The sequence below is a fragment of the Charadrius vociferus genome, unplaced genomic scaffold, assembly GCF_000708025.1.
Source record: "Charadrius vociferus isolate BGI_N301 unplaced genomic scaffold, ASM70802v2 scaffold103, whole genome shotgun sequence".
In the NCBI taxonomy this organism is placed as follows: Eukaryota; Metazoa; Chordata; class Aves; order Charadriiformes; family Charadriidae; genus Charadrius; species Charadrius vociferus.
Window position 1 is genome coordinate 5,032,319 of NW_009648061.1, and position 18,432 is coordinate 5,050,750.

General features: G+C 38.3%; 1 protein-coding gene across 1 annotated transcript in view; it reads right to left on the bottom strand.

Moving 5' to 3' along the window:
• The window catches only part of ADCY2 (adenylate cyclase 2 (brain)), a 209,993-nt gene that overhangs the window by 72,020 nt on the left and 119,541 nt on the right, over window positions 1-18,432 (bottom strand). Inside the window, exons 5-7 of the mRNA XM_009883800.1 lie at window positions 8,521-8,669; window positions 7,179-7,290; window positions 5,991-6,118 (exon numbers count right to left, since the gene is read on the bottom strand). Coding sequence (XP_009882102.1) covers window positions 5,991-6,118; window positions 7,179-7,290; window positions 8,521-8,669 — 389 coding nt within the window. The remainder of the gene's footprint in view (window positions 1-5,990; window positions 6,119-7,178; window positions 7,291-8,520; window positions 8,670-18,432) is intronic.

Here is an 18,432-nt window from a genome sequence, read left to right on the forward strand (position 1 = left end):
ATAGTTGAAGTACTTGTTCACCCCAACCCAAATCTCAGAAGAGTCCTACACATAAGATAGGCAACAACCTTTACAGAAGAGATTCTTCTGAATGACAGATGGGTGACTAAAATCAAACAACCAGAACATTTTCAGATATATGTGATATGGGTACCTAACTACATACGTAAAGGGTTATAAAATTAATTCAGATGTCTACAGGCTTAGACAGTTCTAAAAATTAGGAAGATTGTAACTTAACTGGATTTATGTATTTAAGCCCCAACTCATGTGGATCAAAACCTAACCAGTAACAAGGAACATGTACATACATTTATCTTTGTGGATTTCACAGTGTTGATGGAAGGAACTACTATAGAATAAGAAAGCTAAATGGCTCCTGTCTATGAGTCAGGTTCATAGTTCTAGCAACATCCTCAGTCTCAATGAGAATCATCAGCTCTGTACCTTCTTGAATTACAGAATTAAACTGGTCTGCTTCTCTTCTTGCTTTGAAAGGGAACACAGAACTTCACTGACTTAATTTGATATGGTAAATCCTACATGTAAGCAGTAGTTCTCAAGTGGGTTTTTTTTCTGGGAAATGAAAATAACAGGAGCATGACAGAAAGTATTTTGTTAAACTGTGTTTTGAGGTTATTAAAAAGAAGAGAGGAGAAGTTTTTTTAATTCCCTTAGTCTCTATTAAGTGTTTATTGATATCTCTTTTCACTTTACCATTCTATACTGCTCTTGTGTAGCTGACACACTTGAAAACGAACTCCTTGTAAATGATCTTTGTAAGCAGTCGGCAAATGACAAACACCACTGCTCTTCACAAGGAACATGACACAAGCTTAACACTTTGGGGAAAAAAAGGTGCTTTACAAAACTGGGCAAAGAGTAAGAGGAACATTTATCTTCTAGGAGTGCTTGTCGAAAAGCTGTCCTGCCATATTCTGCAGAGCAGAAGTCTGCTTTATAATAAGCTCTCAGGAGTTAAGGAGGGGAGCAAGTAGAATATGTTCCAGAACTGAATCTTCTCTTCTGTCTCACAAATTAAAGAAAACACAGAAAATTTTAAATGAGAAGTATTACTCTGGACCAAATGAGGGTTTACTACTACTTCTCTCCTCTGCTCCCTGAACAATTGCTATGATGATGCAGGCACTGAATGCGTCTAAGAATGTTGCCTATCCCATTCTCATAGGACACTTGCCTTACCCACACAAGTATCTCTGAAAATTCCCACTATTAGTTGATTTTTGGCTCCCACAGTCTCTCTGGTTTCCCTCAGCACACCACAGTCAGTGTGCCCATCCTAGCTGGGCAGCCAAAATATTCATCAAGACTGTATTTTTCCTATTGCAGCCTTAAATTTGAGTTTGTAAGGATTCTATGCTTTTCACAGGCATGGTTAGCTTGCTTGTAGCAACTTTACTGCACACAAGCAAGAGTTCAGGTCATTAGGAAAGCATCTGCTCTGTTTTTCGGAGCTTTATTCATTTGTAATTCTCAACTAATGTACTTAAGACTCACCTAGTCCTATCGTACATACTTTAATACATTCGGTAGGCCTTGAGCACTTAGTTCCCTGCAAATTGCCAGCTTTAAAAGCATGGATCCCTTTTGGATCACACCTGCAGGAATGAAATCACACCTAAAAAAAAAATTATTTTATTTTGTGTCTAGCTTTCAAATTGGTACAACCGTCACATCCAACAGTTTCTTTCACTTCCCTCTGAAATGGAACTCATTTCATGCTACCAAATCAAAGAGAGCCTTTGAGAATCTGTGGCTGAGAAATATTTAAATTAGGGAGTCACCAGACAGATAACGGGGTGGAGTTTGTGCTGAAGGAAAACAGCACATATATTCATACACAAATATATTTTGCCTTAGCAGATAAGCTCTAGCCTTAAAGAACCCAGGAAGGTGGCCAGCTCTCAACACCACAGGCAGCACTGGTTTGATAAGGTGGGCCTGGGCAAGCCTGCTGCAGACTGTAAGAAACATTGGATTTGTTCCAACATAGAGCAGGGAAGCAAAATAAGTAATCAATGGGACTACTAACATGTTTAAATGGAAACAATCCATAGCATAGTGAGGCTGAATTACGCAAAATGGAGCTACACATCATTAGGAAACAAGACTGGATAAGGCTTTGGACTACAGATCACCTGGCAATTTGGAAGAATTCCTCCTTTTTGCTTCAAAGAGAACTTAAACTACAACCATATTCAGGTGGTAAAATCTATACAGAACTATTAATCTAAACAGCAAACTGCCTTATTTCAGTAACTTACGCACTGAGGTGTCAGCTTGCACCTCAGTGACTGAATATAACAAAAACCCATATCTGACAAAAAAGATATTTTAAACAGAGTGAAATATATATTGAGTGATACACTTCCAACAGCAAAAGTATTACTACTCCTAGTTTTACAGGCCACAGAAGTACTTCAGGAGATGCTTCAACACAAAGATGTAGCAATCACACATGAAAATATGGAATTCATAGAATCATAGAATCATAGAATGGTTTAGGTTGGAAGGGACCTTGAAGATCATCGAGTTCCAACCCTCCTGCCATAGGCAGGGAGACCTCCCACTAGACCGGGAATTGATTAATAATCAGTAATTTTTATTCCCTTGCAGGCTGCAGCCCTTGACATAATACTTTGAAAGCGTTTGAAAACACGGGGTACGGATTCCTCACTTCTTAAAGAGACGTAAATAGGCTGTGATAATCAAGCGTCTGTCTACAGGAGAGTTTTAGATTCTGAATACAGTAATAAAGTCAGATCAGAATGTGCTGTACAACTAAAAGCAGTCTATAAGGCTGCTCTTACCAAGGAGGCCCTTATCATCCAGCATTAACAATGAACAAACTTGATAGCAGCTTGAGCAGAAAGTTATTTCAAAGAAAATTGGGAAGTTCTGAAGTGCGAGGAACTGACAGATTGCTCTCTGAGCTCAAGTAAAGCGTGGCATTGTGATGTGTAAAATTGTACTTTCAGTTCTTTGCGAAGGGCAATTTATGGCTTGAGCTTAACATTGTTTTTCCACCAGCCTGTAACCTTCTATACTTTTTTCTTTTTAGTAAAAAAGCAACAGGTTGACCAGAAACTCTGTGGCAAATGCTTTTAACTCCCATTTATCAAACAGCACATGCATCTTTTGAAATGTAAACCAGAAAGCTCTCATTTTCACTGAAAGGCTGGGGAAAAAAATCCAAAATTTTTAAGCCAACCAAGGTAGAGAGTCAGAACTTAGGGACAGACAATCTTTTACCTACTGGTTTACTGAAGGGATATTAGCTTTAGTTCTTAATATTTTAGAGGAGCAATTGGTCTAATTGTAATACTGTTCTGGTATATCTAAATGAAAAAGAGAAAGCATCCAGTGAAAGCAACTGACGAAACAACCAAATCTGTAGATTTTAATGCTTCGCAAAGAGAAGTACTCCAAGTACCATTTAAAAAAAAAAAAAAAAGATTTCTTTGGACACAATGTAAGGTACAACCATATCTGGATGAAGAAAAAACATTTTAGGAAATGCAGCAACCTGATTCCTGTACTGAGGTTAGTTATGCAAAAGATCCCTAAAGCAAGGAGATCAAATTCCCAGTTTCCACAAATACTACATCTTTTCCATGATTACCTTACAACGAAAAGAACCAAATTTGCATTAATCAACCTACCCATACAGTAATTACCCCGAATCAAATCACAAGACCAGGCAACTGAAAGCTGAAACCCTCATGTGACTACAATTACACACATATGAGTATATTACTTAAGGTTTAGAGCAATCACTTTTGTATGCTAGTTTAGTTATTCATTGAGACAACGCTGTTCAACACAACTATCTATTTCATGATGAGGTGCACATCACACATATACCTCACAAGGATGAGGTAATTTCTTACTTTGCTACCTGGAGAGTGGTAAATGTGATTTGGCAAACCCATCAAAATTAGAACTGAAACTTACAGAAGAGCATACCAAGTTTTAAAACCGAAGTCCAACTGTTTAAAAAAAACCAGGTGACTACCAAATATCCAGACGTCCACATGATATATATTTTTGCAAAGTGTAGCTCACCCAGATATGCTACAGTTTTAGTCAACAGAAACTTAGCTTTCCTACAGATGAGAGATTTGTGCCACTAATGATAACTTCTATAAATAACCATTTACAGTATTTTAACTCCTAACAGCCAAAAAGAACTTCAGGTATGAATTACAGACAATGAATTATCTGACTTTGGTTTAAAAAAAAAGGTGGAAAGTTTTTTAATTGTTGTGTTTTGGTTTTTTTCTTCACAAAATGTTTTCTAAATAAGCTAACAGAATCAGACCCGTACTTAACAAATAAATGACAATACCAAGCTGAAGGTCCTGGACCGACAGGTTTAGGACCCTTCAGCATGATGTGCAGATGTCCCAACTGGGTTTAAATACTGCAATGTGTCCTGCTTTGGTTGCAGAACTCCTCCAGGGCATGTAGCTTACGAAAGAGTTATTTCTACTCTGTGCTGAGAGTTCAGATAGCAGTCAGCTGAAGAGATGCGGGGGAGTAAAGCTGCTCTTTTGCAAGACTTCTTTGAAGTCCCAGCGTCTTCAGAACTGCTGCAGTTGCCTATAATCCATTCCCAATCTACTCCTCGGTAATAACCAAGAAGATTCCTCAAGTATGTCTTTAGTTGTGTCCTCAGATGCCTTACAAGTGTTAACCCATCAGATAGAACCATATTTCTTTTTCCTCTTTCACAATCACATCAACCCTCCTGTTACTACTTGAGTTACTTGAAATAAGTTACAACTATTGTTCCAAAATCAATCACATTAGAATTCTCAAATACCTTATTCTGTTTTCTGTTTCAAAGACAGAACAAGCACAAAGATTATGGGAAAGAAATAAGGGACAAATACAGTAACCCACAAATCCAAAATACTGCTGATAAGCACGGAATTCTCAATGGTACCCTGAAGTGTTAACTGACAAAACTTTTTAGAAATCCATCACCTAAAAAATTAGTTATAGAAAAGTTGAAACTAAACCCAAACATGGGGTCTAGTAAGACATGCACATTTTATTGCTTATTTAACAACATGGAAAGTAGGCCTCTCAGCCCAGGAATCTGTAAGCCATTAGAAATGTCTTTGGTAGACATGCTCAGTATCACTCCTAAGGGGTGACTAAGGGGTCAAGGCATCTTAATTGCGGAGGCGTAATTGCTCCTGACCACCACTGCACTCCAAACTCAGCAGGAGCCAGGAGCTCTGGCCTCTCACAGAGACATTTGACTAGCAGGTGGATGGCAGCATTGTGATTCTGCAAAAAGCAAAGCTTCCCAAGTCCTAAGTGACTTCTGTTGGGATATTTACCATCTCATAATCACAGAATCACAGAATAGTTGACCTCTGGACAGTGTCTAGCCCAGCTCCTGCTCAAAACAGAACCAGGTAGAGCAGGTTGCTTAGGGCTGTACCAGATGGATTTTGAGTATCTCCAAGGTTGGGAACTCTACAGTCTCCCTGGGCAACCTGTGCCAGTGCTCATTCACCCTCCCAGTGAAAACAGAGGGAACCTCCTAAGTTTCAGTTTGAGCTCATCGCCTCTTGTCCTGTCTCTGGGCAATACTGAAAAGAGTGGCTGCCTCTTCTTTGCAGCCTCCCTTCAGGTACTTAAATGCATTGATGAGATTTTTCCCCTCAGCCTTCTCTTCTCCAGGTTGAATGGTCCCAGCTCTCTCTGCCTTTCCTCATGAGTGATGCTCCAGGCCCTTAATCATCTTTATGGTGTAGTGACGAGATAGCCTGGCACAACCCAACATCTTAAACCATTTCTTTGCTGAGGCTGAGATCAAGAATACTATGCTGGACCTTGTAGTGAAACACACCAGCTACTGCAGGTCTGAATGTTTCAACCAGCAGCACAGCTACAGACAGAAAAGAGACAGATTTTTTTCCTGTTGAATATTTAACAAAGAGTTCAACACTTACTTAATGGCTTCACACATGTCCAATCCCATTTTCACACAATTCTTGGCGTGATTTTGAAGAGATATAGGTAGTCCAGAAACACAGTAATAGCAGTCACCTAGGATTTTAATTCTCATACATTCATTTTCCTGGAGGAAAAAGCAAGTTCAGGTGGTTACTTTCAACTTGAGTTACATAAATGAAGGGCTACTGTTACAAAGACTGATTTAAATGATATTATCAAAATCATTCTATTTAAGCTTGTTTCAGTAGAAAAATTTGGCTTGCTAAAAAAGAAGTGCTGTCAGAGAGTTTTGTATGGATGATTCCTCCATATGTTATGGTCCTTAATGGGCAGAAGCAGGAAGTCAGTTCACTGCAAACCATATTTTTACAGTGTTCTTCACACCTTAAATTGAGCCAAAGTATCATGTACTCAATCGAAAGAAAGTCTTTTTGTTTGAAATATGAAGTCAAAAGACCTAGCCTTCCACATTTACATCTTTGAAGATGTGCTATGCAATATTTCCTGAAACTAGCAATCACAATCTTATTTCTATCTTTTGTACTCTAAGGTAATATAAAGATTTTTACTTTTTTTTTTAACCAATAATCGCCAATAGATTTTGAACAAATAAAAAAACACAATTTTTTTACCTGTTTTAGTGTTTATGATTTCACCTTAACACAAAGCATGAAGTTATATGTAATTTTTATAAAAATGACACCTAAATAATCAGAAGAAAATCTTCTGATGATATTTGAATCTTTTCTTGAGTAATCAAGAGGCTGTGGTCAGTAATTAAAATTGCTTCAATTAATATTGTCTTCCAGTTTCTGAAATGCTTTTCCAGAGATCAGAAAACTGACTGTATCAGTTTTCTATCTTGAGTTTCTTAATCCTTGTTATTGTAAAAAATCTATTTAAAGAGCTGTTCACCTTCCATTAAGCTTTATAGGGCTCGATGAGCTGTCTCTATTGGTCTTATTAGAGAGAGCTATCTTGGGTTTCACAGATTGTCACACTGGCAGAAATACACGGTTGCACTCAGACCAGAGCCAGGTTTTTTCTTCACACGTTTCATGTCTAACCTTCCTGCCAAAGCCTCAGAAGTGCTGCCTGAATGTAGAAGAGTCCTCAAGAAGAAAAAATATTTTAAAGATGACTTGCTTATTTAAACTAACAGTAGCAGCCCAGTAGAAACCTACCTTTGCAATCTGATCAAACTTGCCGAACAGCTCATTTAGCATGTGCACCAATTCCCCTGGTGAGCAGTCACTGGCCAGGCGAGTGAATCCCACGATATCAGCATACAAGATGCTACAATAGAAATGAACAGGAACTTGGTCACAGTTTCCTTCCACAGAACTCACATTTATCAATCAACAGCAAAACCTGAAAGCAGGCGTTCTGGACTTCACAGAGGTATGCCCATACCCAAAACAGCCACTGCTAAATGTAGAATAAATATAACTATATTTAAAGGTAAACCTACATTTACCTTTCTAGGCATTACGTTTATAGGTAATATATACCTATATTTACCTTTATGGGTATTACCTTCACAGGTATCACCTTCATAGGTATACCTATTTTTATGAATATTTATAGGCATTCTATACTTTTATTTGTTACTGTGTATTTGAAAAATAGAAAGCATTTTCCTGCTTACAAATTGGCAATATAATAATGGCAATTTTTTCAATAAGCATGTTTCTTGTCAGAAATTGTTTAATAACTTTTTGTCATTGTAGAAATTTTCTGTCTAGATCTACCTGCTAATGATACGCAGCATGGAATTCTTTGTTCACTTGTTAGTCAGACTATTAAATTGAATTAAGCTTGATTGCTAAGAAATTCAAGTCATACACTTTGTTTCTATTCACCACTTGACCAATTCCTAGAATCAGGCTAAGGAAAATGTATTTCTGGTCACAAATGAATATGAACTTCTTCGAAAGTCCTGCAATACTTACTTGAAAAATGCAATTTCTAAGAATGTAATTCAAATTAATTTGTGCAATCAAAAAATAGGCAAAACAACTTGTAAAGATGAAGGAATATTTGAAATAAATGGTGAGCTATTTTTCTAACTTCTAGAAAATTATAATTAATAAATAATTAGATTTGTCAGCAGAATGATTTATCTCAGGTAGTGTATAAAGTACATATGTGATACAGCTGCTTGTGTTTACATTATATAAAATCTGAGAAATTGCTCCAGTTAAGTGCAATTACAAATTTAGAATAATATAACTGACATGAATTACAATTTTGACTAGTATACATGAAAGTAGGATTTGGTACTTTAACCTGAAAAATTAATATATTATGAAGAAAGCCTATTAATGCATGGCTTTTTCTAAACAACGTTTTTGTATTATCAGCTTTGTTGCTCTTCTGGAACACAGGATTGTTATCATTTGATCAAATTAATGGATACTAAACATTAAGTTGTTGAAAAACATATCAAAACAAATACTTTCTTAATTGCTTTCTTAAAATTTTCTTTTCAATTTTTTTCTGAATGTTGTTGATACAGTGTATTACCTTACATTGGTGTGCCTTTTGACATACAAGTTGTGGAAGTTGTTGGTGTTTTCCAGCTGGCCTGCCTTGGGACCCTGTAACCTCTGAATGATCTCTGCTTTCATTTCCATGGCAATGTGAGCAGGCAGCAAAGAAAGTAGAAGACGCTCCTAAAATTTAAAAGGAAATGTCCACAATTTCTTTCAGGAGAACAAAATTAGCATGGAAGCAATAGTGTGCAAGGCATATGCTACTGTCAATACCCTAGAACATTTCAATGAAGCTTGCACTCGGGCATTTGCCTGATATGGCCCCCAAAATTAATCTTTTCCTTGAAGAACTTGACAGAGGTATATACATATTTCCAAGTAATATCTAACTTCTTCAAGGTTTTGTGTATATTAGAGAAAGCTTAAGCTAAACTTAACTTCCAAAGAAGTTATGTACAGTACTATTCAATAGCTGAGTAGGATGCAGGAAATACGGATTAGCAAATAAAGCAAGAGCTGCACGGACTGTTCAGAGGACTTCAGGGAAATGCAGTCCAGTTCTGGCAAGAGTAAGCTAAATAATTTTCTAACAATTTATTTTAAAAGTTTAGTCATAGTTTTAGCAGTTGTTAGACTGAAAATGAAAAGATAAATTCAGAATACATAACATATTGAAAATGTTGGACTTGTGCAAACTATTTTAAGAGGTACTCTCCCTTTCCTTTAATATGGCATTTCACAAACTAAAGTTTTTTGAAAATATTCATCTAAAAGGAAATTGAATATTTTTTTTTAAACCCTATATATTTCTCCTTATTTTTATTGGTATTATACTCATGGTCTTCTTGTGAAGCTCTCTTATGTCAGTACATTTTAATTTTACCCATTTTACCAGCTTTTCATTGAGTTCTTACTTCTCTGGAAAACTGAATCAACAAGGAAATAGCTACAACTCTGCAAAAAACCCTTTCCTACTTTGATCATACCCCACCTCAAAACTGAACAGGAATTTCCCATTTTCTCGAAGGCAGAAGGGAGAGGCTAATTCTGGTTAAGCAATAAAACCAGAACCCCGAACCAGTGAGGAGGTGGAAGGCAGGTGTGAAAGTCCATGATGGAGTCAGAGACAGAAACAGCTATGCCAGAAAAGATGACAACCTCAAAATGTACCCATTCTGCAGGTGCTACACACAGTGATTTGCTCTCTTTAGCTCACAGTGTGTATTTTTGCAGAGTTTGCAGTTGTATTAATGAGGGTACCAGAGAAGTGTAACCATTAATCCCACGCTCTGCCTGGAGTAATTATTCCTATTCAGGTTTAGTGACCTTGAGTAGACCATGGCAATAATGGGGATACAGATGCTCTGATATTTGCAGCTACCTCAGCTATCTGTCTCTGTAACATAAGAAGACTTCCTATTCCTCACAGCATTTGTGTACCTGTAAGCACAGCATTAACTTACATGATGCCCTATGAAACTGACCCTGCACACACTTTGTAAAAAAATTCTCTTTCAATGAATCAAGACGGAATCTTCTTTTGTTGCTAAGTAATACTAAACTAGTAATTTTCTTCCTTCCTTTTTTTTTTTTTTCCTGCTTTGGTGAGATCTAAAAATAATTTTGATTCACATATGTATAGACTGCTCTTTATTTTGCAAAATAAGGCATATCACATAAACAGTAAGACGAGTCATGAAGTAAATGTACAAGGTAAAGCATATCTGGCTCTAGCCTGACTAAAGGAGGCAAAAATAAAATAAAAGACGTACTGTTTTCCTACTGCTAGGTTCTCACATTAGACACATTGTAACTGAGACTAATATATACAATTGACTTTTCATTAAAATGTTAATGTGGCTTTATTTCTTAAATGCAAGATTAATTTAGTATGTTTAGGCATTTTAGCAAGTACACATCTGAGGCCAATGTCATTTCATTCCTATTGTGGTCCACTGGTCCTTGGTGGAGGTATTTTGCTAACTTATAAAAAATGTCTGCAAAAACAATGGATTTTTTTTTCTATAATGAAAGCTTACTTTCGCAAGTTGCTGTTTATCTTACACAGATGCTGTTTTGTGATGCGCAGGACAGGTCAGCACTTGTTAATAATTATTAAATAATTAAAAAGAGGTGAGTGCTCTTAGCTCCAATTTTACATCACTGTGCTCCTGTTGCACCATGGCTACTAAATGCCAGCTAGCTCACTACCTTCCTACGACTCTGTTATGCTTCCAGACACGCAGTGAGGCAGATACGCAAGGTCCAAGTTACTGCTTACGTCTTTGAAACCCAGAGAGGCTGGTAAAAGGTCAAAGACAAAAGCAACAAAAGTTTTCAAGACAGCAATAGAAAAAGCAATAGAAAAAGTTTTCGTAGAAAGCAGCATGAAGTCAACTACAAGCTAAAGAATTGTAAGAGGAAAGGGGAAACAGAATGCCCTGATTTTGTAGGGCACAGCAGGAGAGATGGGATATTTTGCCTCTTTTTTCTCTCCAGGCCAGACCACTATCCTATTCTGCTTCAACTTTTTGGGGAAGCTGTTCACCACACCAGAACTTCCCCACAAAAGAATGTTTTCCTTCTTCCATTGCCACAGTACAAAAGAGAAGGTTACAACCAGAGCTGGTTTTAGAGAACTGCAATTGCTGAAGCATGCTGCAAAACATCCTGCCATGCCCAGCTACACCAAAATGCTTCAGCCACCGTCTCCATCACACAGTCTGCGAATGCTCAGATGTCAATCCTGAAGTTACCACTCGTTTGATGATGTGTTATCAAGTCACATATTACATTTCACGCAGATTGCTGATTTTGGTTTGTTGTTTGGTTGTTGTTTTTTTCCCTAAAAGACAACTGGTTAAAGAAGCTGAATCTCAACTATTTATGAAGCTGGGCTGATTAGCAAGCCAAATACAAAATGGTTACAAATACAAAATTCCCTCTCTTTCTCCTGAAAGATCCTAAGAAATGCAAGGCATTTAAGAACACCTCTTCCTTCATGTTTTGCCATCTCTGGTGGCTAGAAAAAACTTAATGGAGGGATCAAAACCACTTACAGTGCCTGATGTTGTGCACTGAAATTGCTGCAGACGGGAACAGTGTGAGGAACATAGCAAATCAAGACTGCCGCTTATAACAACTTTTTATTTGATAATCCATTCTGTTCTAGTCTCTCAAAAAGACAGAAAATCTACACATCAAAACCTAGGTGAACTGACGTACAAGACACTGACTTTGAGACAAAACACTTGCCTATTTGTAGTAGACAGAGAAGCCACTGTAAGTGCTAAAGTCTGTAGGGAAAAAAGCCAAAGTAATTCTAAATGCAGGTCAAGATGCAGCATTTAAAAGTCTTCAGACTAAAAATAACAGTACCCGCTTCTGGTGAAAGAAAAAAACTGCTGTGCTACAGCAATAATGAAAATCCCCTCACATATGTCTTTCCCTGAAATATTACCAGCATGACCTTACAGCCAGTACATGTGATTCACACGCACAAGACTGTTTCCTGACCAGTTGTGGTCTCTGAGCCATGCTTTCCCCTCACCACTCAAATCACTTGTAGCTCAGATTTTTCAAGTCCTAGAGACAAAAGACAGAGCAGACAATCCCTACTGAATACAACATTATAGTGTCTTTCAATACTGTAGGGTTAAGTACTCATTTTTCCTCAGAACATGTCCATCTGGATCCCAGTAGATGGCTAGCAAGTAGTCACCCTCCCTCGATTATCTGAGGATTTTCAGTGGTATCTGTCAAACTGTTACTTGAGTTCCTGCTCTCTCAAACTCTCACATCCAAGCTGATTTCCTTGTCAGAATTTTCTGTGAATTATAAAGATGACTTTAGCAGCTATTCCCCTAAAGCTTGATAAACTCGTCAGAATTTTCTGTGAATTATACAGATGACTTTAGCAGTCATTCCCAGCTATTCCCCTAAAGCTTGATAAACTCTAGATGTTTGTCTGGCTAGAGTAAGTTAGCATATCTCAGTTTAAGATTGTAGCACTACATCAGTTTTTGCAAGGTGCCAATTGTATTTGCAGTATCTTGCACAATGGAGGTCATGCTGTTGTTATGCAGTAAGCAAGCAAAATATCTTCAAATGCTTGGTACAGTACATTTTCTTAAGTGTGTATTTCACAAATCAAGCTCTGCTTGGCCTGAGGCAATAATGCTTTATTTATTTGCTCCTGTTTTGTTATGTAAATTACCAATTCTGATTCATTCATTTGTACAAGGCTACATGACTATCAACTCTTTTCTTTACTGAAGCACAAACAATTCTAAGATTTTATAGATTTAAAGGCCAAATTTTCCTCCATCTAGTCTGATCACTTGACAACAGAATGTCATCATGGAGAAACAAGGGTATTCTGTTGAGGCTCACTACATTAAAATTAGCTTAGCGCCTTACTCTCAGAAAAATTGTCTTTCAAGGCAATTCACAGACTCTAATACTGAATTTCTGTATGGGGTCTCTCCCCCTCTTTCACATTTCCTCCCCCCCCTCGTCTATGGAGGGAACTGTAGGTCCAAATTTTGGTCTTACTGGAAGAAATGTCTGTCTTTGTTGTTGAGCTTCTGATGTTGAAGAAGCCTGCAGAAAAACTACATATATGTAGATCAATGAAGTGATACAGGGACATTTTGTCCCTACAATCTCATATAGGGATATTTTTGTCCCTTATAATGTCACTTAGGGCATCGAATATTGAATTCTATTTTTCTCTGGCCTGGGTTTTGTTTTCAGAATGCTGTGGCATATATCTAATCAACTGTTTGGCAAGTTTGACAAACCAGGTCAGTAAGTCAGCAGTAAGAGCTCTAGAAGCAATTAGCCTATACATGCATCCAGCTTCACAGCAAAGTTACACAACATGGATAAAATAAAATTTTCAGCTGCCCTTGAAATGTATCAAGAAATAACCTACAGGAAAGATATCTTCTGATTCCTGATCACACAATGCTGGACCAGCCATGTGGCTGACAGAGATGGTGATCATCAGGGTATCTGTTTGGCAAAGTATCGCACTGTTTACGCGGATCTTCTACACATTCTCTCAAATACACCTACTAGGATAAACAGCTGTAGATTGTTTTTTCTTAAAGATAACTTGGACTCCTAACTAGGAGGGAAGATTATTTTTAACAATTAGGCTCTATTATCCCCTTAAATTTAGCCTAAGTTAGTAATCTCCACCAACCTGACTGCTTGTACTGAGACCAATAAATTGCATTTTACTCATACACACCAATCTTGATGACAGAGACATCAAGGGATGGAGAATTCATCAACTCCTTAGCTATTTGTTCTAGTGGTTAATCAGCTGAACTGTTAAAAACTGTTAAAAATGTCTTCTGTATTTCTTACTTTGAAGTCTTGGTCCTGTTATATCTTTTTCAGCTCAAGATTAATGTCCACGCTCTTTTCCCTGTAAAGTTAAACACTGATCAGATAACTTAATTTTCTTTTAGATCAAGTAAATAGACTTAGCTCCACAAATCTTCTGCTGCTATGTATTTTCTACAGTCTCTTCTCTAAATGCTCAACAACCTTCAAACAATTTTTGAAAGTTCATTTGACACAAATCTTGACACTGTGCTCCAGTACACAGACACACATACCCTCCTGCCCTATTACCTTCAATCTGTCCATGACTTACACTGCACAACTTTTTGCTGTAACATCTCTGGAGTGGCCTGTCTGCTATGCCTCCAAAATATTTTTCAAAGTTGCAGCCTTTCAACTTTCCAGCCATGACCTTTACTCTATGCTTTTAGAATTATGACTTTCCAGACAGTTATAATAAAGAAGCACCTGTCTTGATGAATAGAGTTTATAAAGCATTCTGTATTACTGTATTTATTACCAGACTAATATTGGCTTTTCTGCAAAAATGATTGTCTGTGATTGTCTTCGGGTATCTCTTAGATCATTACCAAAAAATACATAATAGCATAAAGGATGAGAACCAGTTCCTGAAGAACACAACACATATGCCAATTCATTGAACATCTCCACTGACAATTTCCAGTTACCTCACTCAAAATCCATTAGACTGTGCTCTTTTGATGGGGAGCAGTGTCAGTATTTTAATCAGGATTTCCAGTATCATTGCATCAGACATCTTACTCAAATCCACTGCTTTTGGAAAGTTACTTAACCCAAACCTGTTCCCTATTAAAAACTGAAAAACGTTTTCAGATGACTTGATTTCCTACAAAGATGTTGAGTGTATCACTCTTATTTCTTTCCAGATACAAAACCATCATAGCAGCACCTTTTATTTCATACAGACTGTTCATACTTGTTCTATCTAGTGGCAGCCCCTTCCTTTGTTATGCTTTTTTCCTGGAATACTTCAAAAATGCTGTCATTTGCCTCAACAAAAACAGGTAAGGGTTTTTCCTGACATCTAGAAGTCTCCTACAATCACAACTTTCATCATATTGAACCATTTTTTTACATATGTAATTGCTGCTTTTGCTTTCACTCATGGCGTTAAGTCATAGCTGACATCTCTTCTGATGACAGAATTATTAACTCTCATCTGTTCATTAACAGCCTCCTACAGGACTCCCCATTGATAGCAACGTTCATCTATGGGGTTTGGGCTTTTTTTCCTGTGGAAAACAATTTTTTTCAAATCCCCAAGCATGGCACTGAAAGACTTTTTATCGTCATGATACTATAGGTGACATTTCAAGGCTGGTGATGCCAGGAGCTGGTATCAAACCCAGGAAATCAAAACACACAAGCAGAATGAGAGCGCCATCCTCTCAATCGTCACTGCTTCACTGGCCAAGTGACATGAGCTCCCTCACGAATAAGTTTTGCAGAAGACAAGCTGTAGGTGTCTGGGAGCTGTGTAAATCGGCTGCTCCGTTGGGAATGGGAGCCCTGAGTGGGGGCTGCCAGCAGGGCAGGGCCCAGCCCCACAGCCAAATGAGTGGGGAAGGCCTGGGGTGGCTGTCAAGGGCCCAGGTCACCAGCCCAGCCCATGTGGATGAGACATGTCCACAGCGGAGCCAGGACTGAGCTGGGCCTGGGAGGCCCAGAAAGGTCAAGGGCTGGGGCCATGGCTGGACCAAGGGGCCCATGGCCAGCCATGGTGGCCGTTTCATGGGAGCTGTAGCTGAGGCCATGCTGAGCGGCAGAGCTGCAGGTGGAAAGCAGCTCCCACCCAAGGGGCCAGACAGAGCTCAGCCTCCACTGAGGTCTCCCCGCTGTGCCACTTGGGAGCCTCTGACCTGGGGAGAGGGGCTGCCATCCCTGCACTGTCTCTGAGCCCCAGCCAAGCCTCACGGAGGGGGCAAGGGGCCTTCAAATCATGTTGTAATGGCAAAACATCTCTGGCATGACTTGCTCACTTAGTAAGCATGCTACAGCCGACCCAGGCTTTTGAAAGAAATAGATGTATTGATTTTCAGGCTAAATATGCACCACTCTGCACCCTCAATGTGCTCAGCTCATTTGCTGCTGAATAGCTCTGCTAACATCCAGCTAGTTAACTTCATCTCCAAATAACACTAAAGCTACCTAAAAGCACTGCTTTGCTGCAACGGTTTCAGTGTATGGGTCTGAAGCCTTATTTAAATGCACAGGCTCACCACGTATTTGGCAAAGACAAATTCCTCCAAGGAACTTAGGGGATGCTTAATGTGTACGCATAGATTACAGTTCGCATATGCAGGCTGTCTATGACTAATTTTGCAAATGAGGTTCACTACACCTTCAGAATATGTGCCTACCTTGCGGCTGTTCAAGAGACGAGTCATCAAAGAGCAAAACAATAGAGTAAAACCAGAACATAATGACATACACAGCCAGAGCTGCTTAATTAATTGACACAATTTCAAGGTTTGTTTCAGTCTGATCCTGTTAACTTTTGCTTTAAGTTTTATATATCTCAAGACCACTGCTGAATAGACAGAAACATCATTTTCCAAAGAATCTGTTTGATAGGATTAACATATTTATTACTAGATCAGCCTTTAATAATGGTGAAGTATTACAATGCTAGCATTTGCTTAATACAATTCTTTTAAATAACAAACCCTTTAACTGTAGTATATCTCATTTCACATTTTGATGAGAAGAGTTTTACATTATTTTTTCACTAGAAATGAAAAAAACTGTACGCAGCTCTCTCTTCATGTCTTTTCCTTCTTCCAAACCATCCATGGGATGTGTCAGGGAAGATATTTGAGAGTACCGCATGAAAGATATCCATGCAGCCCTGTCCCCAAAGACAGAGCTTTCCTGTTCAGCTGCTCAGTTTAAAGTCAAACCTTGTGGCTGAAAGCATCAAATCCAAAGCAAAACCACAAGCATTTTTAAGGCACAGCATTGCACTTAAATTAGAGGAGCATGTCTGAATCACATTGACAGCGTAGCTCCTCCATGCTCTTCTAGTTAGTGTGAAACTGGTTGTTTCTACCTCAGACTGTGCCTGCTAATGTTTTAGCTATCTCCTTACAGAATACCAACTAAGCGTGCAAGAACGGATTTCTTTCTGTATTTCACTGGTAATTTTCCAACATTTTATCAGATACCATACAGATAGCACGCATTTGTGTGATCAACTGTTAGTCACCACACAGAAGAAGGATCAAAACCAAGGATCAGTCATCCAACTACACCTGTCAGGAGCTCATAAACACTTCAAAGTGGGTCAGACAGAGTAGTCAGAAGCAAGGCCAGACAGAAGTGAAACTGAATCAAAATTCTCAATCTCTGCGTTAGATTAGGCAAGAGTAGAGTTAGCTATCCTCTACTCTTGAGGTAGGCCCACCCAACAGCCTATTTAAGCAGAGGGAGAAGTTTATTCAAGCAGAAGGTAATTCAAGAAATTTATTTCATCTCTATATAAATGAAAAGTGAACCTACAGTAAAGATCTGTCCTACTTCTGGTGAAACAGCGATGATGAATTTTAATGATGCAAGCTGTATATTTTAACACCTTTTTTCTGAGCAGCAGTAAGCATCACCGTTCATTCAGCAGCTCACTTCCTAGCCTTGAAGACAGAGGAAGCTGACTCATCCTAGGTAGAAATCAAAGAACAGGCAGATGTCTGGAGGGTATACAGTGCTACTGCATTCATAAAGCGACCTTTTGTTTCCTTACAATGGTCTAAATAAACCAAAAAATAAACAAGAAAAACAGAGCTTTGAAAACCAATTCTCTTTATTTTGAGGAATCTGATCAGGAAAAAAACCTAACTTACTGTATGGCAGACACATGCTAAACTATTTATGAATGCTCATTACTAGGCCTAGGCACAATACAAAATTTAGCATAAATCATAGCAAGGGTTAAAGCTTTCAGAATTATTGTGGTTTTATTTTCTAAAACTCCTAAATAACTTTTTTCCATGTTACTGTGTGTGCAATTTCCCAAGTGTTTTCTATGGTAGGTTCCAGAGGTATTTAGGCACAGAAGGATGCAGACAGAAACTGAGGCTTCATTCACAGAAAGACTGGCATGGTAAATACCAGACTTTCAAGTGCCTTGTCAGCTAGAGAAAGCAGATCCCAAAAGGACAGGCACTAAGACTGTATGTGCAAAGCACAGGGAAAATCAGAAACCTAAAAATACAACGGAGAAAAATTAGAGCTGAAAGGAAAGAAAGTAGATAATGCCCAGAAAAGGGTGCTCCTTATGATTCTGTACTGAGCCCCCAGGTGCTTAGCTCCCAGCTGCAAGGAGGCACATTTATTTGCTTGGGACTCTTTGTGGGCAAAACAGTCTAGAGTCAGGGAATTTTAACTGAAATAATTTATTGCAAACAAAAACAAACCTCTCATTGCTGATTGCAGTTTTGAAAAAAAAAAAAAAACAACAACAAAACACAAAACCAGAAGAAAATAAACATTGAGACAAACAGAACCATCTCTCCTCCACACTTCCTGGTCCCAATTTTCCTTATTTTTGCTG